Genomic DNA, 17,450 nt, shown 5'->3' with positions numbered 1-17,450 from the left:
GTGCGACTGCTAGACGCATTCCGCACACGAGCCATCAGAGAGGGTCCTGAGACGAACACACTCCCGGAATCGAGGAGAGCCAGAGGTCGCACACTTGCTGGCGCAAGCAGGCATCGTACGACCTCGAGACTGAATGATGATCGCGATGAAGTAACTAGAGCGTCGTATGATAGAGGCGACGAACTCTTGAACGCTCATGTTGCCAGTCATACGCACTTCAATGTCGTGCGACGGCAGGGCAAGAGCATTACGTTCATCGTTCTAGACCATGGTTAGAAAACATAAAAGGAAAAAAAAAAAAAGCGTTGAATGAGAATGATTGTTCAACGTACGAAGAGAAGAGAGAAGAAGTGGTGTACGAAGAGGAGAAAAGGTAAGTAAGAGGAAAAGAAGAAAAGACGCGTTTTTATCATTTCAATACGGAAAGTTCTGCCTAAGTAGGCAGGAAAAAAAAACAAGAAAAAGTGAGGTGAAGCAATAGAGGAAGGCACGTAGGACACGCGACTTACTCAACCGACAAGAGAGGAAGGCGTACGAGACGACTTCCTACATTCACCCTTACGACACATATTAATCAAGTAAAGCTATTACGAACTAGAATAGCGCAACCTAATTAGACAAAGGATAGGCACGTACGGTCATAAAAAGAAAAGTTGTGAGTGTTGGAATAACGATAATCACATGACCGTACGACAAGGCTGTCACAGGCAAAGGGGTGTATAGGTGGCATGACTAGCACCTGTAACACCTAAATGTCTGAGGAAGGGATCATGGTTTATTACCTGTCATGCACGACTCGTGTCTAGGTATGGACAGAGATATATCTGTTCGTACGGAAGGCAACATCTAGTTAGGAAAGGTAATCACGGAAAATAGAATCTTTGGTTCACCCTACATTTATGACAGTACGATCGTACAGAGAGCCCATTCAACAAGAAGAGTATTTAAATTTACTTAGTTTAATAAGAGAAGGTATTAGAACGTACGAATCTTCCGATCTCGTATCGTTAACAAAGTCAAAGGTAAAATAACTAAACCCTACGAGAAATCGAGACTTATAATATAAGGTTATGCCGACGATAATAAGAAGGCTATATTAACCTAATCGCTAACGATTTAGCAAGCGAGTTAATAGCTAATTCTATTAATTACCCCGTTACTCTTACAAGAAGGGAAATAACTATAGCTTCGAGATATTATATAAGCTTATATTTAATCCTCTATAAGGCTTAATCATACTATTCTCGCCTACCTACTAAAGCAAATTCAAGACTAATACCTAAAAAGGACTATTATAAAGGTTATAAAGCCTTTATACGGAATCGTAGAAGCTAGAACCTACTAGTAGGTAACGTATTATAAGTATTATAGAGAGAATTTCTAGATAGTTACTTCTTCGTACAATTTATGCTTATTAATCTTATCTACCGAAAATCTATACTTTAGCTATATTAGTATATAAACTAACGATACCCTCGGTTTGTTAGACAAGGCGTTTTTATAATTAGAAGACGAATAGTTAGAAAAAGCAGCTTTTATAACAAAAGCGAAGAATATCCTTATAATTAACAAACCCTTTTAATTTAATAGAGGGATAATCGCGCTATTAACTAATAATTCGATTAATTTAAGGCAAAAGGGATAAGCTAAGAAGTTACGATATATTAAGACTACTAACCTAACCTAAAATAGCAATATATCGAATAACGCGCTAGAAAGGCGTATATCGCGTTAATTTACTAACCTAAGGCTTGTTTCGATTTATCTACTACTACCTAATACTAAGACCCCTTACTAGAAGCGATAAAAGCATTAAATTAATAGATTCGATAGTAAATAGAATCGCCTAACCGAGGAATAACGTTTATCCTACTCGACCTTATAATAGCTAAGCTATTCGTTTTCGTTAACAAGTTATTTACTAATAATTACAACCTCTCCTCCTAATTAAGGTTTCTAATCATCCTAGCTAACAATACTTCCTCTAATAATAATAATAAAGAATTTACGATTTATAGTAACTTTATTTATTATAGCTTTACGAAAAGTAAATAAGTTACCCGTAGCGTATTAGCGTTAGAGATCTACGAGATAGTCGCTAGCGTCGATATAGCCTACGCCTTCGCTATAACCTTAGCAATAATTACTAACTACCTTAACCTATTAACGATTTAAATAGTTATCTATACCGATTCTTATTCGCTATACAAGTATCTCGTAAAGCTAGGCATTACTAAAGAAAAGCGACTTATAATCGATATTATAGCGTTAAGACAATCGTACGAAAGACGAGAACTATAAGAAATTCGTTAGATTAACGGCGAAGACAACCCTGCTAATACCCTTACGAAGAGCAAACTAAATCAAGCCTTCGAGAGATTCGTTAATAGCAATACGATAACGATACGTATAGAGGAATAGGTAATAAGACCGTAACTACAGGAGAAAGTAGGGATAGGAGGCCGAATTAACGAGGAGACGGAACTATATAGGGATAACGTATTCCAACCGCTTCAATACTATAAAAAAAGAGTTTCTAGTGTTGCGATAGTTAGAATACGGAGTCGTATGGTACTTCCAGCCACACGCCCGCCAGGCTGAGAGGCCTAAGCCTCCCAGACCTACGTGACAGGCCAAGGGGGAATATCCCCACCTTCTAGTCAACAACACCACTTTCAACTATCATGAACCATCGATTAGAACCAATTTACTGTTATTTGTTATTAACGAACGGAATTCCGTTTCACTCCCTGTGAAACCTACATGAACGTCAAGGAGGACGTAAAGACTTCCTTACAGCGATTCTAGCAGCAAAAGAATCTGCAGGCTTGACCCAAGCTGAAATTCTTAGCAATTCAGCCTTATTTGCGTGAGTTACTAGTACCCTTGCATGATCCCAGCATCCGTAAAGCAAAATGCTGACAGGGGAAGCATGGTTGGATACGATACGTCTGCTACAACCTTGTCGGCAGTTTTCTACCACCTACTTCGTGAACCGAACTATTACCATAAAGTTCAAGTAGAGGTTAGAGACACATACTCGGCGCTTAGCGATATTTCCGCGTCAAGTGTGCTTCGTCTGCCCTATTTAAATGCCTGCATTCAAGAGACCCTTCGTCTGCTGCCGCCTATTAACGGTCGAGGTTCGCACCGGATTTCACCTGGAGCCATGATTGACGGCCTTTACGTGCCAAAAGGCGTCAACGTCTCTGCTGATATCTGGACAATTCAGCGACGGCCCGACTATTGGGCCTTGGCCGATAAGTTCCGTCCTGATGTTACGACCCGTTGGACATGGTCGCCAACACGACCCCGCCTGGATCCCGGCGGCTAACGCAGGGCATATGTAACCCAGCCGGACAGGTGTAACCAGGGATCCTCGGAACGGAAGAACTATGGACAAGTCACGTGGCCTCGGGGATAACGCGGGGTAAGGACAACCCGGGCTGGATATGTTGGATATGTCAAATATCCAACCGATCCCCGGATATGTTGGATATGTCAAATATCCAACATAGCCAAGATAAGGAGGACCGTTCAGGACTTGTATATAGGATGGACTCGAGCCGGGCTCGAGGACAGACTTCCATAGCTCTTCAGCAATCAACTTTGTGATTACCCTAACCGGTACTTTCAGCTATACCTAAGTGACGACTACTCTACGACTCTTGTTGAGGCCTTGACTGATCACCAAGACCTTTGAAGATCTACGATCTATTCGACCAGGACCACGGAACGACTGTTACTACTCTCAATCCCTGGCTTACTGTTAACACAAACCCACTGTCAGTTAGCTGGCCGTAACACCTGACCGTTGGATTGACAATGGTCCGGGCACCATTTTTGAACATGACGTCCGTACTAGTTACCGACCGTTCCTCGTCGGCCCACGGGTGTGCATTGGCCGCGAGATGGCGCTGCAGTCCATTCGTCTTACCGTAGCTAAGGTCGCGTTCGCTTTCGATTTGGAGATGACCAATAAGGATACTTTTGTTTGGGAGAGGGATGCTGGTAACGACTATGTGTGGCATGATTATAACGTTATGGTCAGAAGTCCATTCAAGGTGTAAATTCAGAGCAAGGGGTCGAAGGTTCCCTCATTCACTAAACATGTAGTTGTCTTTACCCCTCTAGGGGATCTCAACTGCTGCCGGCTGAGCCTTTATTTGTCCTATAAAGTTTATTTCTGTCCTTAAACTCTGTTCTAATTCTGAGTGTGGCATCTCCGGGAGACACGGGAGATTCCAAAGTCATGGTTTTCTTACTCGCGTTTCAAATTGGCTCTGCATCTATCCCCGAACACAAGAGCATCTACTACAATGGCGTTAGTTTCTTCTTCAGCCCAAAACTGCCAGAAACTCTCGCAGCGTCCACTGACATGTCAAGGTTTCTGTTAGCTGACCTCATGCTGGCGAGATGAACCTCTCTTTGTGCCGAGAAATTTTATGCATTCCATAATACTGAGCAGCCTGTTTCCCCCTTTCTTGAATGATGAAATCAGCCTTGCCGGTCGCATTCAAAAAGCATGCGTCAACCCAAGAAGAGCGATTTGATTACTGTGGTAGCCATTGTTTCTCCAGAAGAATTAGTTCGGAGCGCAAGACACACAAAGTTGTACAATGAACCATTCTTGCTGTGTTGGGGCGAAAAAGATCGCTGCTGCTAGCATTCATTATGCTGCTAAGTTCTTCCTGCAAGTAGTCAGTGTCATCCTCTGAACTGCTTTGTGGTCACGTCCGACAGGATCCGCTACTGACTCGTCGATGTCCTCGCAGTGTGTAGATTTGAAATGCTCTCTAAAGCCCACCGAAATGCCTCTTCGAGTCAACACACTTCCAATGAAGGCCGTATAGTTTGAGACTCATTTTCTGCAATGAACCTTTTGATAATTCCTGGCTGATACTATCTGACGAGCCTTCGAAGGTTTGTGAATTTCGGCCTCTATATTGAACACGCCGTAAAAGATTCTCTCTGATGAAACGAAACTCGTCGTCAATGTCAAGTTTTACTTCACCTTCTTGTACCTCCAAGGATCGAACAGCATAAGAAATCTGACTCGCAACATCCCCTTGAGAAACTCGGGTTCTCTTTGGGGCTCGGCCTATCCATGGTTCTCGGTCCTCTCTCTATCGTGGTTTGTGTGTCGTTTTCTTCACTCTGATAATGGGTTTTGACGTTAACCTTGATGCCTGTAATGATGTAGGTCTAGGGTACTCCGTAATCAACTGAGCTGCGTATCGGAATTGCTTGCCGATGGCAGACTTTGCAGCGGCAAAAGTCAGCTGGCTTGTCCGGATCCTAGTCTCGCCATTTTTCTGACTTAGGTTTCGGGAATAATTTGAGTTTGAGACTCTGGTTTGGCACTTGTCAATGTTTCCATGCCATGTGGTTGTCCCGCTCTCCCTCTCCATACTCAGAACATACCACGTTCCTTTCATGATCCAATCTATCCGAAGAAGTTGAGTCTTCAGATGACGCTAATGTGTTGTCTATGATATGGTCCTCTTTGTTTTGTACAGCCTCCAATTGCGGAGCGACTATCTTCCTGTTCGAATAGAAGGTCTACCACTCGTCAAATCCTGTAATCTCAATGGGTTCTGCATCGGAGCTGATGCTTTCCGCAATCGAATTATGCCATCTTGGCGAGGCCTTACATCTCGAGCACTTCTTTGCTGGTTTGGCAAGACCAAACTAAACGATTTCCTAATTGAAACCTGTTTCGGTGTGAAGTCCTTATCCTGGGGGAGCGTATTGGGAAAGACGATGTGCGCACAGTTGGCACTGGGTGGCAGTGAGTTATGAAGACGATCTAAGAGAGAACAAGATGCACAGAAAGACGATGCTTCTCGACTTTTCTTAGAAGGGTTAAAAAGTATCGTTATGGTTTTATTTTGAATTTGACGGGGGCGAGCAAAATAATAGTTGCGAATCAAAGTGTACGTTGCGCTCAGCTCAATGAGGTTCATCGATTCGAGTCAAATGGTAAGTTTGACAGTTTAAAAAGAACTTTGTAGTTTATTCAAGTTGCAAGAAAGTTACGAAAGAAGATGCGTAAGATGGGTAGGTGTTACTGGGACTTCCTCGCGTCAGGTACCACCTGCTCCACAAGACCATTTAACCTACCCCTTAGTCATGTGAAGAAAGGATGAAACATGGCAATCAACAGGTACGTCAGGTACCTAGAGTATTAATTATTGATTCATGACAGAAACACCATATGCGAGGTTCTCGTAAAATATAAACCTAGGTGATCCGGAATTGCTTGAACATATGACCACCGGCGTCTGTTACAGTTAAGAGGCGAGTCATTGGGTAAGTGATATCTTCGCGGGAGATCTTCGTATCTACAACGAGAAATCTTTTAATCCCTTTGTCGTGGCATCAATACCAAGAGCCTCTCTCTCGTCCTTGTCCAAGATTCCCAAAGCTTGTCTCCGAGTGGGCGCGTCTGCATCATAATAAGGCTTCTCTGCCAAAGAAGTTACACGAGTCCCATGACGTGGGTGGTTACCCTCATAGTCCCAGCTTGCGTTGTGGATAGTGATTCTAAGAAATGTCAGCTTGAATACTCCCGCTGTGCTAAATTTGTACGAACCTGTTGTCCCAGAGAGCGCTCGTGTTAGGTGTCCACTTGAACCGGACCTGAATATCCACATTCTTCTCAAATACGTCAAACAAGTAGTTGAGAATGACATCGCTCTCGGCTTTGTCAAGGCCAATGATGCGGTCTGTAAAGAGGCGGTTGACCCACAGAGCCTTCCAACCAGTGGCGGGATGGACACGAACCAGAGGGTGTGCGCGCTCGATATGCTTCGGTCCAGCCTCCGGGTCGTTCCGGTCCAAGTAAGCATGGGCAGACTTGTAGACGGCGTATTTTCCGTCAATGATTTTTCGGAAGTCAGGTGAAAGCTTCTCATAGGCGGAATAACCACTGGCCCAGAGAGTGTCGCCTCCAACGGGAGGAATTGTATCATTATGAAGGTGCGTGATTCCAGCGGGTTGGCGTTCGTGTACTAGATCGGTGTGCCATCTGGAGGCTCCACCCGGGTTGCGGAAGTTTGCCGGTCTCTCGGTAGCCCACAGGGCGGGCCAGATGACTGTGGCGCCAAGAACGCCGGGAACCTGCGGGACTTGGGGCTGCGGGGCTTGTCAGCTTAAGGGACGGAAACTAAAAACATCCATCCTGAATCCTTACATGGACCTCGACCTCTCCGAACCAATCACCCAACTCCTTTTGCTGCTGAGGCGAGAGATCTTGATCTCGGAGAAACACAACGCTACGCTCCGCAATCAACAGGGCAAGCTCATCCTTCTGTTCAGGGGTGAGATCTTTGAGCTGGAGGCCCTCGATCTCTGTGCCTATGTGCGCCGTCAGGTCTGTTACCTTGGTTGCCGCGCTGAACAGGTTCTTCTTGGACTTGTCTGCCCGAGATCCAGCATCGATGTACTCTCTCTCCTTGTTGCGAATGTTGATGGCGTCCTGCAAGTACAGCGGTCGAGAGGGGCGATAAGGGTAGCCGTTGGAAAGGTCCACGCCAGCCTTGGTCAACCTTGCCTTTGCGGCTTCGGGGAGACCAAGGGTGTCCTTCTGCGGCTCCGCCACGTCCGTGATAGATGGGTCAATAGGGGCAGGAACCATGTTTATTGCGCTGGTTTGGACTGAGAACTGGCTATTGTTCTACTCGTTGAGAGGCTCTGATATAGTTTAAGGACTTGGATTAAAAAGTTAGTTTGATATGATTAATTCAGTATTGGGTTACTGCGAACATCTTCTTTTATGTCCCATCCTAAGATTAGAATTGCTCCTCGCAATGCCATCCATCTAGGCTCAAAGCCTCTCCAACACCAACAAATGCTCACCAATCGAGGTCTGATTACCAATAATCGCGGGGTCAACAACCATTTAGAAAGCTGATGAATGGGATAATCTGCATCTGTAGTGACGAATCTGGGGGCTAGTACGTGACATCGAACCATTGGAGTCTCGGATCTAGAAGATTTGATCGCGAACCAAAGTCTCCAGGCAGCACGCAATCCCCGCGCCAAACCCCTCTTGCTACCATATCAAGATGCAATCCCACGCGAGATGGTGTTGAGCAGACGACAAGTGGGTGGCTTCGCAGTCCGGCCGATTGGATAAGAACTGGCTGCGGGCCAGCGGGTTCGGGGTCGTCAGCCGCCGCAAGTGGGGGTTGCGCGATACAAGGGCCTGATTGTGTGCTCGACGACAAATGGCAAACCAACCAATTTGAGCAGATCACCAACCCAATCAAGAAGCCTCAGAAGATAAAAATGTTCCCCTTAGCAAGATTTCTCGAGGTTGGCTGTAAGCCTTTTCATGTTCTTATCTCCGGTTGTCACCCACCCCCTCATTTCTACAACAAAGGTCCTCCCTAGGCCTGTTCGTGAGCTGAAGGTTTTCTGGATAACAGACATTAGCCATTGTTGGGAAGGTGACGAGGATTCATTGGATGGGAACAGGGTACGGGAAAGAATAATAACAAGCTCTTGCCTAGAACTTGAGTCTCTTGGCCTAGATCGGGCCGCCCCGGCCACCTTTGTCATACATTACGAGACTAGGCATGGCTGCCATACGCCTCTGTCGCGGGATGTCGTCGGATGTTGCCCGCTACGAGGGTAGATAATCTGCAGCACGCCATCGTATCCAGAATCATCGTCAGCTCGAAAACCCATTTTTTCCCCTGTAACCTCTACAAACATAGCCGATGATGCTCCGATGATAGCCCCGATGATACCCCAGCACAAGATATTGAATCGCCCGTTAAAAACCCGGTACAGATGTATAAAGTCCAGTAGCTAGTATCGATATGTCGCGATTCTTGGTTCCTGTCGATCTGATTGTCAACTTGCATCCTTTCAATCACTTAGCTGTATCCTGGACTTTGTATCCAGAGTCTGCCAACCGCAATGGCAGTCACCGGGATCAACGAGAAAACCAGCGCGATAGACTCGCCCCGGAGCAAGTCCCCGACATCTGTTGGCGTCGACTCCGCGGGGGAATATGCCGTCGAGGAGAAGCCGAAACTTACCTGGAAGTCCTACATCTGGGACACCTTGGACAAGTCTCCAGAGGAAAGGAAGTTTATGTTCAAACTTGACGCTGTCATTCTTACCATGGCATCACTAGGCTACTTCATTAAGAACCTGGATCAGATCAACATCAACAATGCCTTTGTCTCAGGTATGAAGGAGGATATGAAGCTTTTTGGCAATGAACTCAACTATATGCAAACTTGTTGGACTGTCGGTTACGTTCTTGGCGAGATTCCTAGGTGAGTATTCCAGGATTATCGAGCAAAGGCCAATGAACATGTGCGGCAATCCTAACAGTGACACACAGCAATCTGCTTCTTACACGAGTCCGGCCTTCTATCTGGATCCCTGCATGCGAAACTACCTGGGCGGTGTTGACCATCCTCATGATCAAGTGCACAAACACAACACAACTCTACGTTCTTCGGTTTTTCATTGGACTCGCTGAAAGTACCTTCTATCCCGGCATGCAATACATTATTGGGAGTTGGTATCGAAAAGACGAGCTTGCGAAGAGATCATGCATATTCCACGCCAGTGGTTCTATCGGAAGCATGTTTAGCGGATATCTTATGGCTGCGGTCTACAACCTGGATGGAGTTCACGGGTGGAAGGGGTGGCAATGGCTCTTCATCGTGGATACCGTCATCTCTCTGCCCATCGCTCTTGCCGGATTTTTCCTTCTTCCCGACGTCCCCGAAATTGCCAAGTCATGGTACCTCAGCAAGGACGATATTGCGCTTGCACAGAAGCGAATGCAGCTCGAGGGACGCGCCACCAGGCAACCCTTCACAAAAGCCAAGATTGTCAAGATTTTCACCAGCTGGCACATATATGCCCTTACAGCTTTGTACATCTTCTTCAACAACGGTTGTGGCCTTCTTGGCCAGCCGGGTTTCCAGTTGTGGCTCAAGGGCGAGGGTTACAGCATCAAGGAGGTGAACACCTATCCGACCATCACATCGGCTATTGTTGTTGTCACGACCATGATATACGCCTGGTCTTCTGATACGGTCTTCAAAGGCGCCCGGTGGCCGCCAATCGTGTTCTCTGGCGTCGTGCAAATTGTCCTCTATTCGAGTCTTGCGGCATGGAACATTCCATTAGGCTGGAAGTGGGCATGTTTCCTCCTTGCTGGTTTCGGCGGTGGCATCAGCGGGTTAACATTTGCATGGGCCCATGAGATTTGCAAGGATGATAATGAAGAACGAGCTCTGGTAACAGGCTCGATGAACCAAATGGCTTATGTCTTTCAAGCTTGGCTACCACTCCTCATTTGGCAACAGGTTGAGGCGCCGCGGTACCCCAAGGGTTATGTCACCATGGTTGCTTTGAGTGTTGGGCTTATAGCCACGTCATTTTTGATCCGATTTTTGCATCATAAAGAGCTGGGAAAGAAGGGTTTAAAAAATGCGGCTTGAGATAGCATTTGTAAAATGAGGAAAATAGCAGGAAGTTGTGCGTATGTCTGTCAAGTAGAGAACTTCAAGATGAGATATCAATAGATGAGCCAAGCGTCAATATGATAAGGTACTAGCATGAAAGTCACCGCATAATCTCGTCATGATGTCCTCGGGCAAGGGTAAATCTTGGCCTGTGCCTGACATAAAGATTTCGGCACCCATGTACCTCCAATTTCAAGGACGCAGCCACATGGCAGTTCCGGGACCCAGCCACTGCCAGAACCAGTCTGTCGCTACCAGCCCTGTAAAACGGGTGCTGTGATTTCGATTGTGAGGGCTAAAAATGAACATTGACCAATCAACGCGAGCATAGACAGAGCAGCAAAAAAACGACCCAGACGGGACTCGAACCCGCAACCTTAAGCAAGGTGGATGAAAAACCGGAAGCTTACTCGCTACCATTGCGACACCAGGCCAATTGTGTAATAAGAATTCACAAACAAATACATATTGCTTTACTCTGCCGACAGAACGTCGCCCTCAATGCACCAACTTGCCCACTTGTTGGAAGCGGTTATCCTACTGTGAAAACAGCATTTGACTTCGCCTAAAGTTTTCTTAGTATGAGTACGCTTTCACCCTTTGGTATCGCATCAAGCTTAACACGCTCATGGCTGCTGTTATGTAGCCTAAAATGGTTATTCTTGCTGGAGGCTTTCAATTACCTTGGATCGCGAATGCACTGACTGTGTTACTCCATTACATCACAACACTGACGAATAACTCTCCTGATTTTAGACATTCGGCGAATGCGCAAGAGATGCTTTTGCTAATTATTCCTCCAGCCCGGACAGTGTAGCCCAAACTCCCACGAATGCACCGAATAATGCCTTGGCAGCACCGAAGCCACCAGCCCCCACCTCTCCTTCGGCAGGTTGTTGCCACCAGTAATTCTTCGTAAGAATCGTTATTCACTTTGGCTTCCTTAATGCGAAAGCTTACTGATATGCAGCGTCGCGCCCTTATTAAGGATATAGTTCGATTTTATATATTGGCATTCTACGCAGGTTAACTTTTTTCAGTTACATGTTTTCTTTTACATGTTTTCTTTTCATGAGTATCCGTACTGATTTGCTTAAAGCTATGGTAGGTGGCGATTTGCCCCATGTGACTATTGGCGTAGGCTGTTGGAGCTGTTGTTACTGGAAACTTTTACGAAACTTCATACCCGTACCTGCTTAGAGGTACTCGTTGAAGGGTGCACTAGGCGTTATTTCAATTCATAGATGGCTAATTGCTGTAAGTGACGTTAACCATGTCTATTCTTCAATATTTTTCAAGAGCTATTGGGACTACGGAGCATACCTATCGCGGACCTACTTACAGGAAGACGATGAGAAGTCCCCTAGAAAAAAAAAAGTGGCTAAGCCACATGGTCAGTGCACGCATGCAATTTCTACCTGCATCCACCTCACTATGACTACCTTACTGAGCGCCTGATGGAGATATCGCCTTCACCTTAGCCTCACTACGACTTCGCCCTAAACCGTGCACGTTGCATCCTGATATGAGAAGGATCCCTCGCGTAATGAGTCGAGTTCCAACAATAGCGACCGTTGTCCGCGGTGCCGGCGTCAACATTGTTCTAAAGGCCGATCAACCCACTGGTCGCACTGTTGCTGGGACCGTCCAGGATGTGCTGACGCGGGGCAATCACCCTCGGGGCATCAAAGTGCGGCTGACCGATGGTCGGGTCGGACGTGTGCAGTCGCATTCCGGGTCTCAACAGGCTGGCCTGCCTACGGAGCAGGAGATGCTAGAAGCAGCCGGAGGGCCAGTTCCGTTCGAAGACCGACGACCACCAAGGCGCCGTGAAGGCCGACGGCAGGAGCCACAGGGGGAACTGCCTCCATCACAGGTTGGACTCGAGGCATATATTCGACCTGCGAAACAAAAGAACGGCGGGAGGAACAGGGCAGCAGCAGCTGCGGGAACCAACAGCGAGGTGGCGGCGTCAAACGCCACTGTTGAAGTCGTCACTTGTCCCGTCTGCGGCGTCTTTGAAGGGGATGCAGCTGCAGTAGAGCATCATGTTGCCAGCCATTTTGATTAAAAAGCAATGATACCTAGGGCGGTTTCTTACGACTCTTACACCATCTAGGCTCCAATCTTAATTATTGCTCACGATGCCAAGAATGTTTCTAAAATGCTGCCGTAATCGCTGCAACGCTGGAACAAAGCGTAAGGGTGGAAAGGATTGCTGCGAAAACAAATAAGTGGCAGGCCAAATATTCCGCAATTCGGCCAACACGAATTGAACTAGAACTAGAAAAGGGTTTATTCAAGCTAGGCTTGAGCCGCTGAGAATTGTCCATTACAGGCAATGACGAATGAAGAAGTTATGAACCAAGTATTGTTAATACTGCCTAGGTAGTGATGACTGGTGTTGGGGACGAGCGCTTGAACTCATCGGCATGGTCCTTATCATCGACTCAGAGAGAAGCTATGGATTACAACGGTGATTAAGTCCTTAATAGATGCTGGGAGCAGCATGTGAAGATAATGATGACGTTGTTTTTCAGCCAAAGATAAAGTGAAGACCAGTCAAAGAGCCATCATTGATAATAAGAAGTTATCTCTAGTCCTGTGAAATTTAGACTAGAGAAAGCAATAGCTAGCGTTATGCCAAGAATGAAGCCTTTAAGCACCATGGATCGTTACGACGACCCGTTTCTGCCAGTTGATATCTTAACAGCCTTCACCATTGTTGGACATCTTTCCACACATAAAAAGTGAACCGAACTCTGTGGTATAGTTTGGGCATGATGTAATAGCATGTGCTATTGGTGAACGCGTTACATGTCAACTACAATCTGTATCTGAAACCAGCAGTCTCCCAGTCGGTCACATCCTCATAGTCCTCAGGACGCAGCTCGACTTGGTCCATCATATCCGCCACATCGTTGGCGTTTCCATCCGCTTGCAAGACCTTGCCGCCACCAACTGCTCCAGCACCTCCAGCACTGCCCTCGTACCCTTCTTCCCTGGTGCGCTTGGCGTTCATCCACTGGAGATAAGACCTTAAGCAAAGAGCGAGAACCACCACTAACGAGTAACAGATCATGATAGTTCTGAAGGCAGTGTTATAATGGGGCTCTTCCGCCGCCTTGAAGAACTGAGGACCAGCGATGTTGCCTGCGCAGTATGCTAAGAAGAGCAACGCAGACATGGTCATTTTCTTCGTCACGCCGCGATAGTTGGCCTGTACGAGGGACATGGCGAGCGGCATGGCGGCAGGACCTGGTGAAAGAAGGAAGTATGCAAACAGCTGGACTCCGTTGCTGACGTGCTCACGAGAGTAAATTATGGCTGCGCCGGTGATACAAGGAAGAACGATAAGAGCAATGAGAATGCAGTTCATCTTGCGGAAACGACCCGCAATGTATCCGGTTCCGGCAATGATGCTGGCCGAGAGAAGCGAATAGGGAATGTTGATGAGAGTGGACTGGAGACTCGTGAATCCGAATGACTTGATAACGAGATTTGCAAAGTTTTGGGTGCCGCCGTTGGGAATCTGCGTGATGATCTCAAGCCCGAAAATGAACCACGTTTTGGGATCGATCAGACATTCCTTCATTTGGTTCCATTTCCAGTGCGTCTTCTCCGTCCGACCGGTGCCGGCAATAACGACGCGATCACCGGCGTACTGGCGCTCTTCAGGGGTAAGGAAGCGCGCGGTGGAAATCGTGTCGGGCAGCCAGAGCCAAAGCACGAAAGCCCACGCAAAGGTCAGGACGCCAAGGATGATGTACATCCAGCGCCAGGGGCCGATCTTGTCAGAAATATGACCGGCGCCGAAAGCCAGCAGAGAAGCCACGAGACCGCCGACGGAATTACCCGCGAACCAAATGCCGGTGCGTGTGGGGATCTCGTCACGCGTGTACCACGTCGAGGTGAGGTACATAAAAGCTGGAGTAATCGTTGACTCCGCGACACCGAGAAGAAAACGAACGGTAAGTAGGCCGCCGTAGTTACGGCACGCGGCTGTGACAGCGACAACAGTGCCCCAGAAGAAGGTATTGGCAGTCATGTACTTGGCGACGGGGAGGCGCGCAATAAGTAGCGTTGTGGGATATGTCCAGGCGAAGTAGCCGAAGTAGAAGATGCTCGAGACCCAGCTGTAGTCCTGGCCCTTAAGATGCTTTCGGAGGTGTGTCAGAAACTAACAGGTCGCAGTTTACTAAAAGAATACTCACCGTATCCTTTCGGAGACCAAAGACTGATGCACTGGAGAGGATGGTCTTGTCCATGAAGTTGAGCATATACGTGAAGAACAAGAGCGGGATCACGTTTCGATCAATCTTCCAAATGATTTTCTTCGCCATCGCATGGTCGACATGTTGTCGCTCCCGGTCTTGCGCCTCAACTGGCGGATCTTGCTGGGATTCTGAAGTCGAGCCCATGTTGGCTAGCAACTCTTGTGTTTCTTCTGTACGAGAGCTTGATGCGTCTGTGGAAACATAAAGGCTGCCATTGTGGATGTGGCATCGGGATGCAGCCACCCTTTTGAAGAATGCGGCCATTCACTCTGTGCCAGGGTTGAGGCGATTGGAGGTACACTTCCCGCGGGGAGAGAGCGCAAAAAAAGGCCCACGAGTGTCTTATCTGCCGATCCCCTCCGACGACGCGTTAGCTTACCTGCCAGACCGACCAACCACTGCAAATCAGAGGATCTGCGCAGAGCAAAGCGTAGCAATGCGAGATAAAACTAGTAATGCTTTCGCACCACTAAGCTCCGCCGAACAGGCAGTATTCCCTGCAGCTGTCGTTCCACTCGTCGGCGAATATCCGAGACGACAGGATGCGATGATACTACTCTGCTCAACCAGTGGTTTGTAGATGTGCGGTCTCTTTAGCACTATCTGTACGTTAGTAGGGGTCGATAGGTTGCGTAGTGGAGAGGGCGACTTCTGGGGTTGGAGATGGATGGATGTGAATGGACTAACTGGGAAAAAGAGAGCCGCTTTGGAACCGACCGGGCGGTTATGGTTGGCTACTGGCACTGACCACTGGGGAAACCAAAGAAAACCTTACTTAGTCTTATCGGATCCTTCCTTTTTCACCCCACATTACTGCGAACATCGGACATGCACCCCATCAAGAGGTATGTGATTCGTGAACTTTTGTAAATCCAGGTCTACAGACGGCCCACGAGTAGACCAGTTGGATTAACGGTATTGGAATTAGAGCCGGCGCTGTAAAATGAACGATCGGCTAACGTCCGACGAGACGGAGTTGCACCTCACACTGTCTAGCTCTTTCAGGAAATTCAAGAGGGACAACATGAAAACATTCTATCCTCATTACGCACCCACTTATTGATTATCTCCCTGAAAACTACGTTGCAGTTTTTCAGGAATCAAGATACCTCAACCGTCCGAACAACGATTGTGCGCCCGTCATGAATGGCCTCGAAGTCTCCCCCTTCATTGCCTCGCTTCCTAAAGTCGAACTGCACGTTCACATCGAGGGCACTCTTCTGCCTTCTCTTCGCTGGAAGCTTGCAAAACAAAACTCGGTGCCGCTACAGTATGAAACATATGAAGATCTCCTGGAATCGTACAAGATCTTCTTCAACCACCGGCCGGAAATTAACGGCCGCGTCCCCGGTATCCCGACTTTTCTTGAGGCGTACTTTGCAGGTTGCGAAGTCCTGAAGACGGAAGATGACTTTTACGAAATGTCCATGGACTATTTTCGTCGATGCGCCGAAATGAATGTCCGCTACGTTGAGCCTTTCTTCGACATCCAGGCGCATACACGCCGAGGGGTCCCTGCGGCGGACGTATTGAATGGATATCTTCGTGCACAACGCGACGGGGCAGAGAAATTAGGTGTCAAGTCCAACTGGGTATTTTGCTTCATCCGTGACGAGAGTTTGGAAGACGGCATCGACGCTTATGAGACGGCACGGCCGTGGGCTGCCGGGAATGTTGAAGGCGGAAAGGGGCTGTTCCACGCAGTTGGGCTTGCAAGTAATGCATACGAAAGACCACCAATGCTCTTCGAACAAGGGTTTCTCAAGGCCAAGAGTGATGGACTGCATGTTACTATGCATTGTGATTTTGGCCAGAAGGACACTTATGATCATGTCCATGAAGCAATCTTTGAGGTCTGCGGGGGTAAAGGGGCGGAGAGGATCGATCACGGTCTTGATGCCGCGGACCGCGATGAATTGTTGCAGGGCTTGCTGGACCGGAATATCGGTCTGACACTGTGTCCCCACGCATACCATCGCCGAACCGCCACAGAGGTGCTGTTTCCCAAGATTCGGAAGCTTTGGGAGAAGGGAGTGAAGTTCTGTATCAATAGCGACGATCCTGTGTACATGCATGATGTCTGGATTGATGGGAACATGCAGAAGGTGTACACCTACTGCAATATGAGCAAGGGAGACATGGTGAAGTTGGCAAGGAATGGGGTTGATATGTGTTGGGCAAGTGATGAGATTAAAGAAGAGCTGTATCGGGAGTTGGATTCAGTAGATGTCGAATGATGATGTATTTAATCTTTAAGCGAACTTGAGCTCTTGTGGTGCTTGGGAAACAATAACTGCCTCTCGTGACCATGTCACCATTTAAAATGATCACTTAATCTAATTTAACAGGCTGAAACAGTTTTTGAACTGAATTTCCGTTAATTCACTTGAAATTATTTGAATCAGACGTTTCTAACATCTCTTTTAAAGTTTTCGTTGCATCATTGCCTTGGCTAGGTACTTGCGTTTGACAGCCTGATAAGCAGTTTATTGATTGTCATATCATTACCGTTTGGTCTGATATCTGATACTTCTTGTAACTTGCCCTCTTGGCATTTAACAGCACATTTCAAGGAAACAGGTAATGAAATCGGATTATGTCATATATACCTTTTTCTTTCCGGGATCTTTCTTCACTTAACGTACATGATAAGCGAGTGAGACAGACAAGCGAG

General features: G+C 47.2%; 6 protein-coding genes across 6 annotated transcripts; 4 read left to right on the top strand and 2 right to left on the bottom strand.

The window, feature by feature from the left end:
- Positions 1–2,932: 2,932 nt before the first annotated feature.
- Positions 2,933–3,334, top strand: CTRU02_212366 (cytochrome P450 3A19; the record flags this gene model as incomplete). Its single annotated transcript, XM_036727000.1, has 1 exon — positions 2,933–3,334. The coding sequence occupies one exon, from the start codon at positions 2,933–2,935 to the stop codon at positions 3,332–3,334; it is 402 nt and encodes a 133-aa protein (XP_036581244.1).
- A 3,010-nt stretch (positions 3,335–6,344) lies between these two features.
- Positions 6,345–7,639, bottom strand: CTRU02_212365 (alpha-ketoglutarate-dependent taurine dioxygenase; the record flags this gene model as incomplete). The annotated part of the gene is made up of 3 exons (XM_036727001.1): positions 6,345–6,546; positions 6,596–7,137; positions 7,196–7,639. The coding sequence occupies 3 exons, from the start codon at positions 7,637–7,639 to the stop codon at positions 6,345–6,347; spliced, it is 1,188 nt and encodes a 395-aa protein (XP_036581245.1).
- A 1,289-nt stretch (positions 7,640–8,928) lies between these two features.
- CTRU02_212364 (MFS transporter liz1) lies at positions 8,929–10,475 on the top strand (the record flags this gene model as incomplete). Its single annotated transcript, XM_036727002.1, has 2 exons — positions 8,929–9,293; positions 9,344–10,475. The coding sequence occupies 2 exons, from the start codon at positions 8,929–8,931 to the stop codon at positions 10,473–10,475; spliced, it is 1,497 nt and encodes a 498-aa protein (XP_036581246.1).
- Positions 10,476–12,024: 1,549 nt separating this feature from the next.
- On the top strand, positions 12,025–12,570 carry CTRU02_212363 (MFS multidrug transporter; the record flags this gene model as incomplete). The annotated part of the gene is made up of 1 exon (XM_036727003.1): positions 12,025–12,570. The coding sequence occupies one exon, from the start codon at positions 12,025–12,027 to the stop codon at positions 12,568–12,570; it is 546 nt and encodes a 181-aa protein (XP_036581247.1).
- Positions 12,571–13,323: 753 nt separating this feature from the next.
- On the bottom strand, positions 13,324–15,040 carry CTRU02_212362 (allantoate permease; the record flags this gene model as incomplete). The annotated part of the gene is made up of 2 exons (XM_070205824.1): positions 13,324–14,658; positions 14,714–15,040. 2 exons carry the CDS (start codon positions 15,038–15,040, stop codon positions 13,324–13,326), a joined length of 1,662 nt encoding a protein of 553 aa, XP_070060637.1.
- Positions 15,041–15,918: 878 nt separating this feature from the next.
- CTRU02_212361 (adenosine deaminase) lies at positions 15,919–17,013 on the top strand (the record flags this gene model as incomplete). Its single annotated transcript, XM_036727005.1, has 1 exon — positions 15,919–17,013. The coding sequence occupies one exon, from the start codon at positions 15,919–15,921 to the stop codon at positions 17,011–17,013; it is 1,095 nt and encodes a 364-aa protein (XP_036581249.1).
- Between the last annotated feature and the right edge of the window lie 437 nt (positions 17,014–17,450).

This window comes from Colletotrichum truncatum, assembly GCF_014235925.2.
Source record: "Colletotrichum truncatum strain CMES1059 chromosome Unknown Contig_0008, whole genome shotgun sequence".
Lineage (NCBI taxonomy): Eukaryota > Fungi > Ascomycota > Sordariomycetes > Glomerellales > Glomerellaceae > Colletotrichum > Colletotrichum truncatum.
The sequence above is the reverse complement of the archived record's forward strand: the minus strand, read 5'-3'. Positions and strand labels throughout refer to the sequence as shown.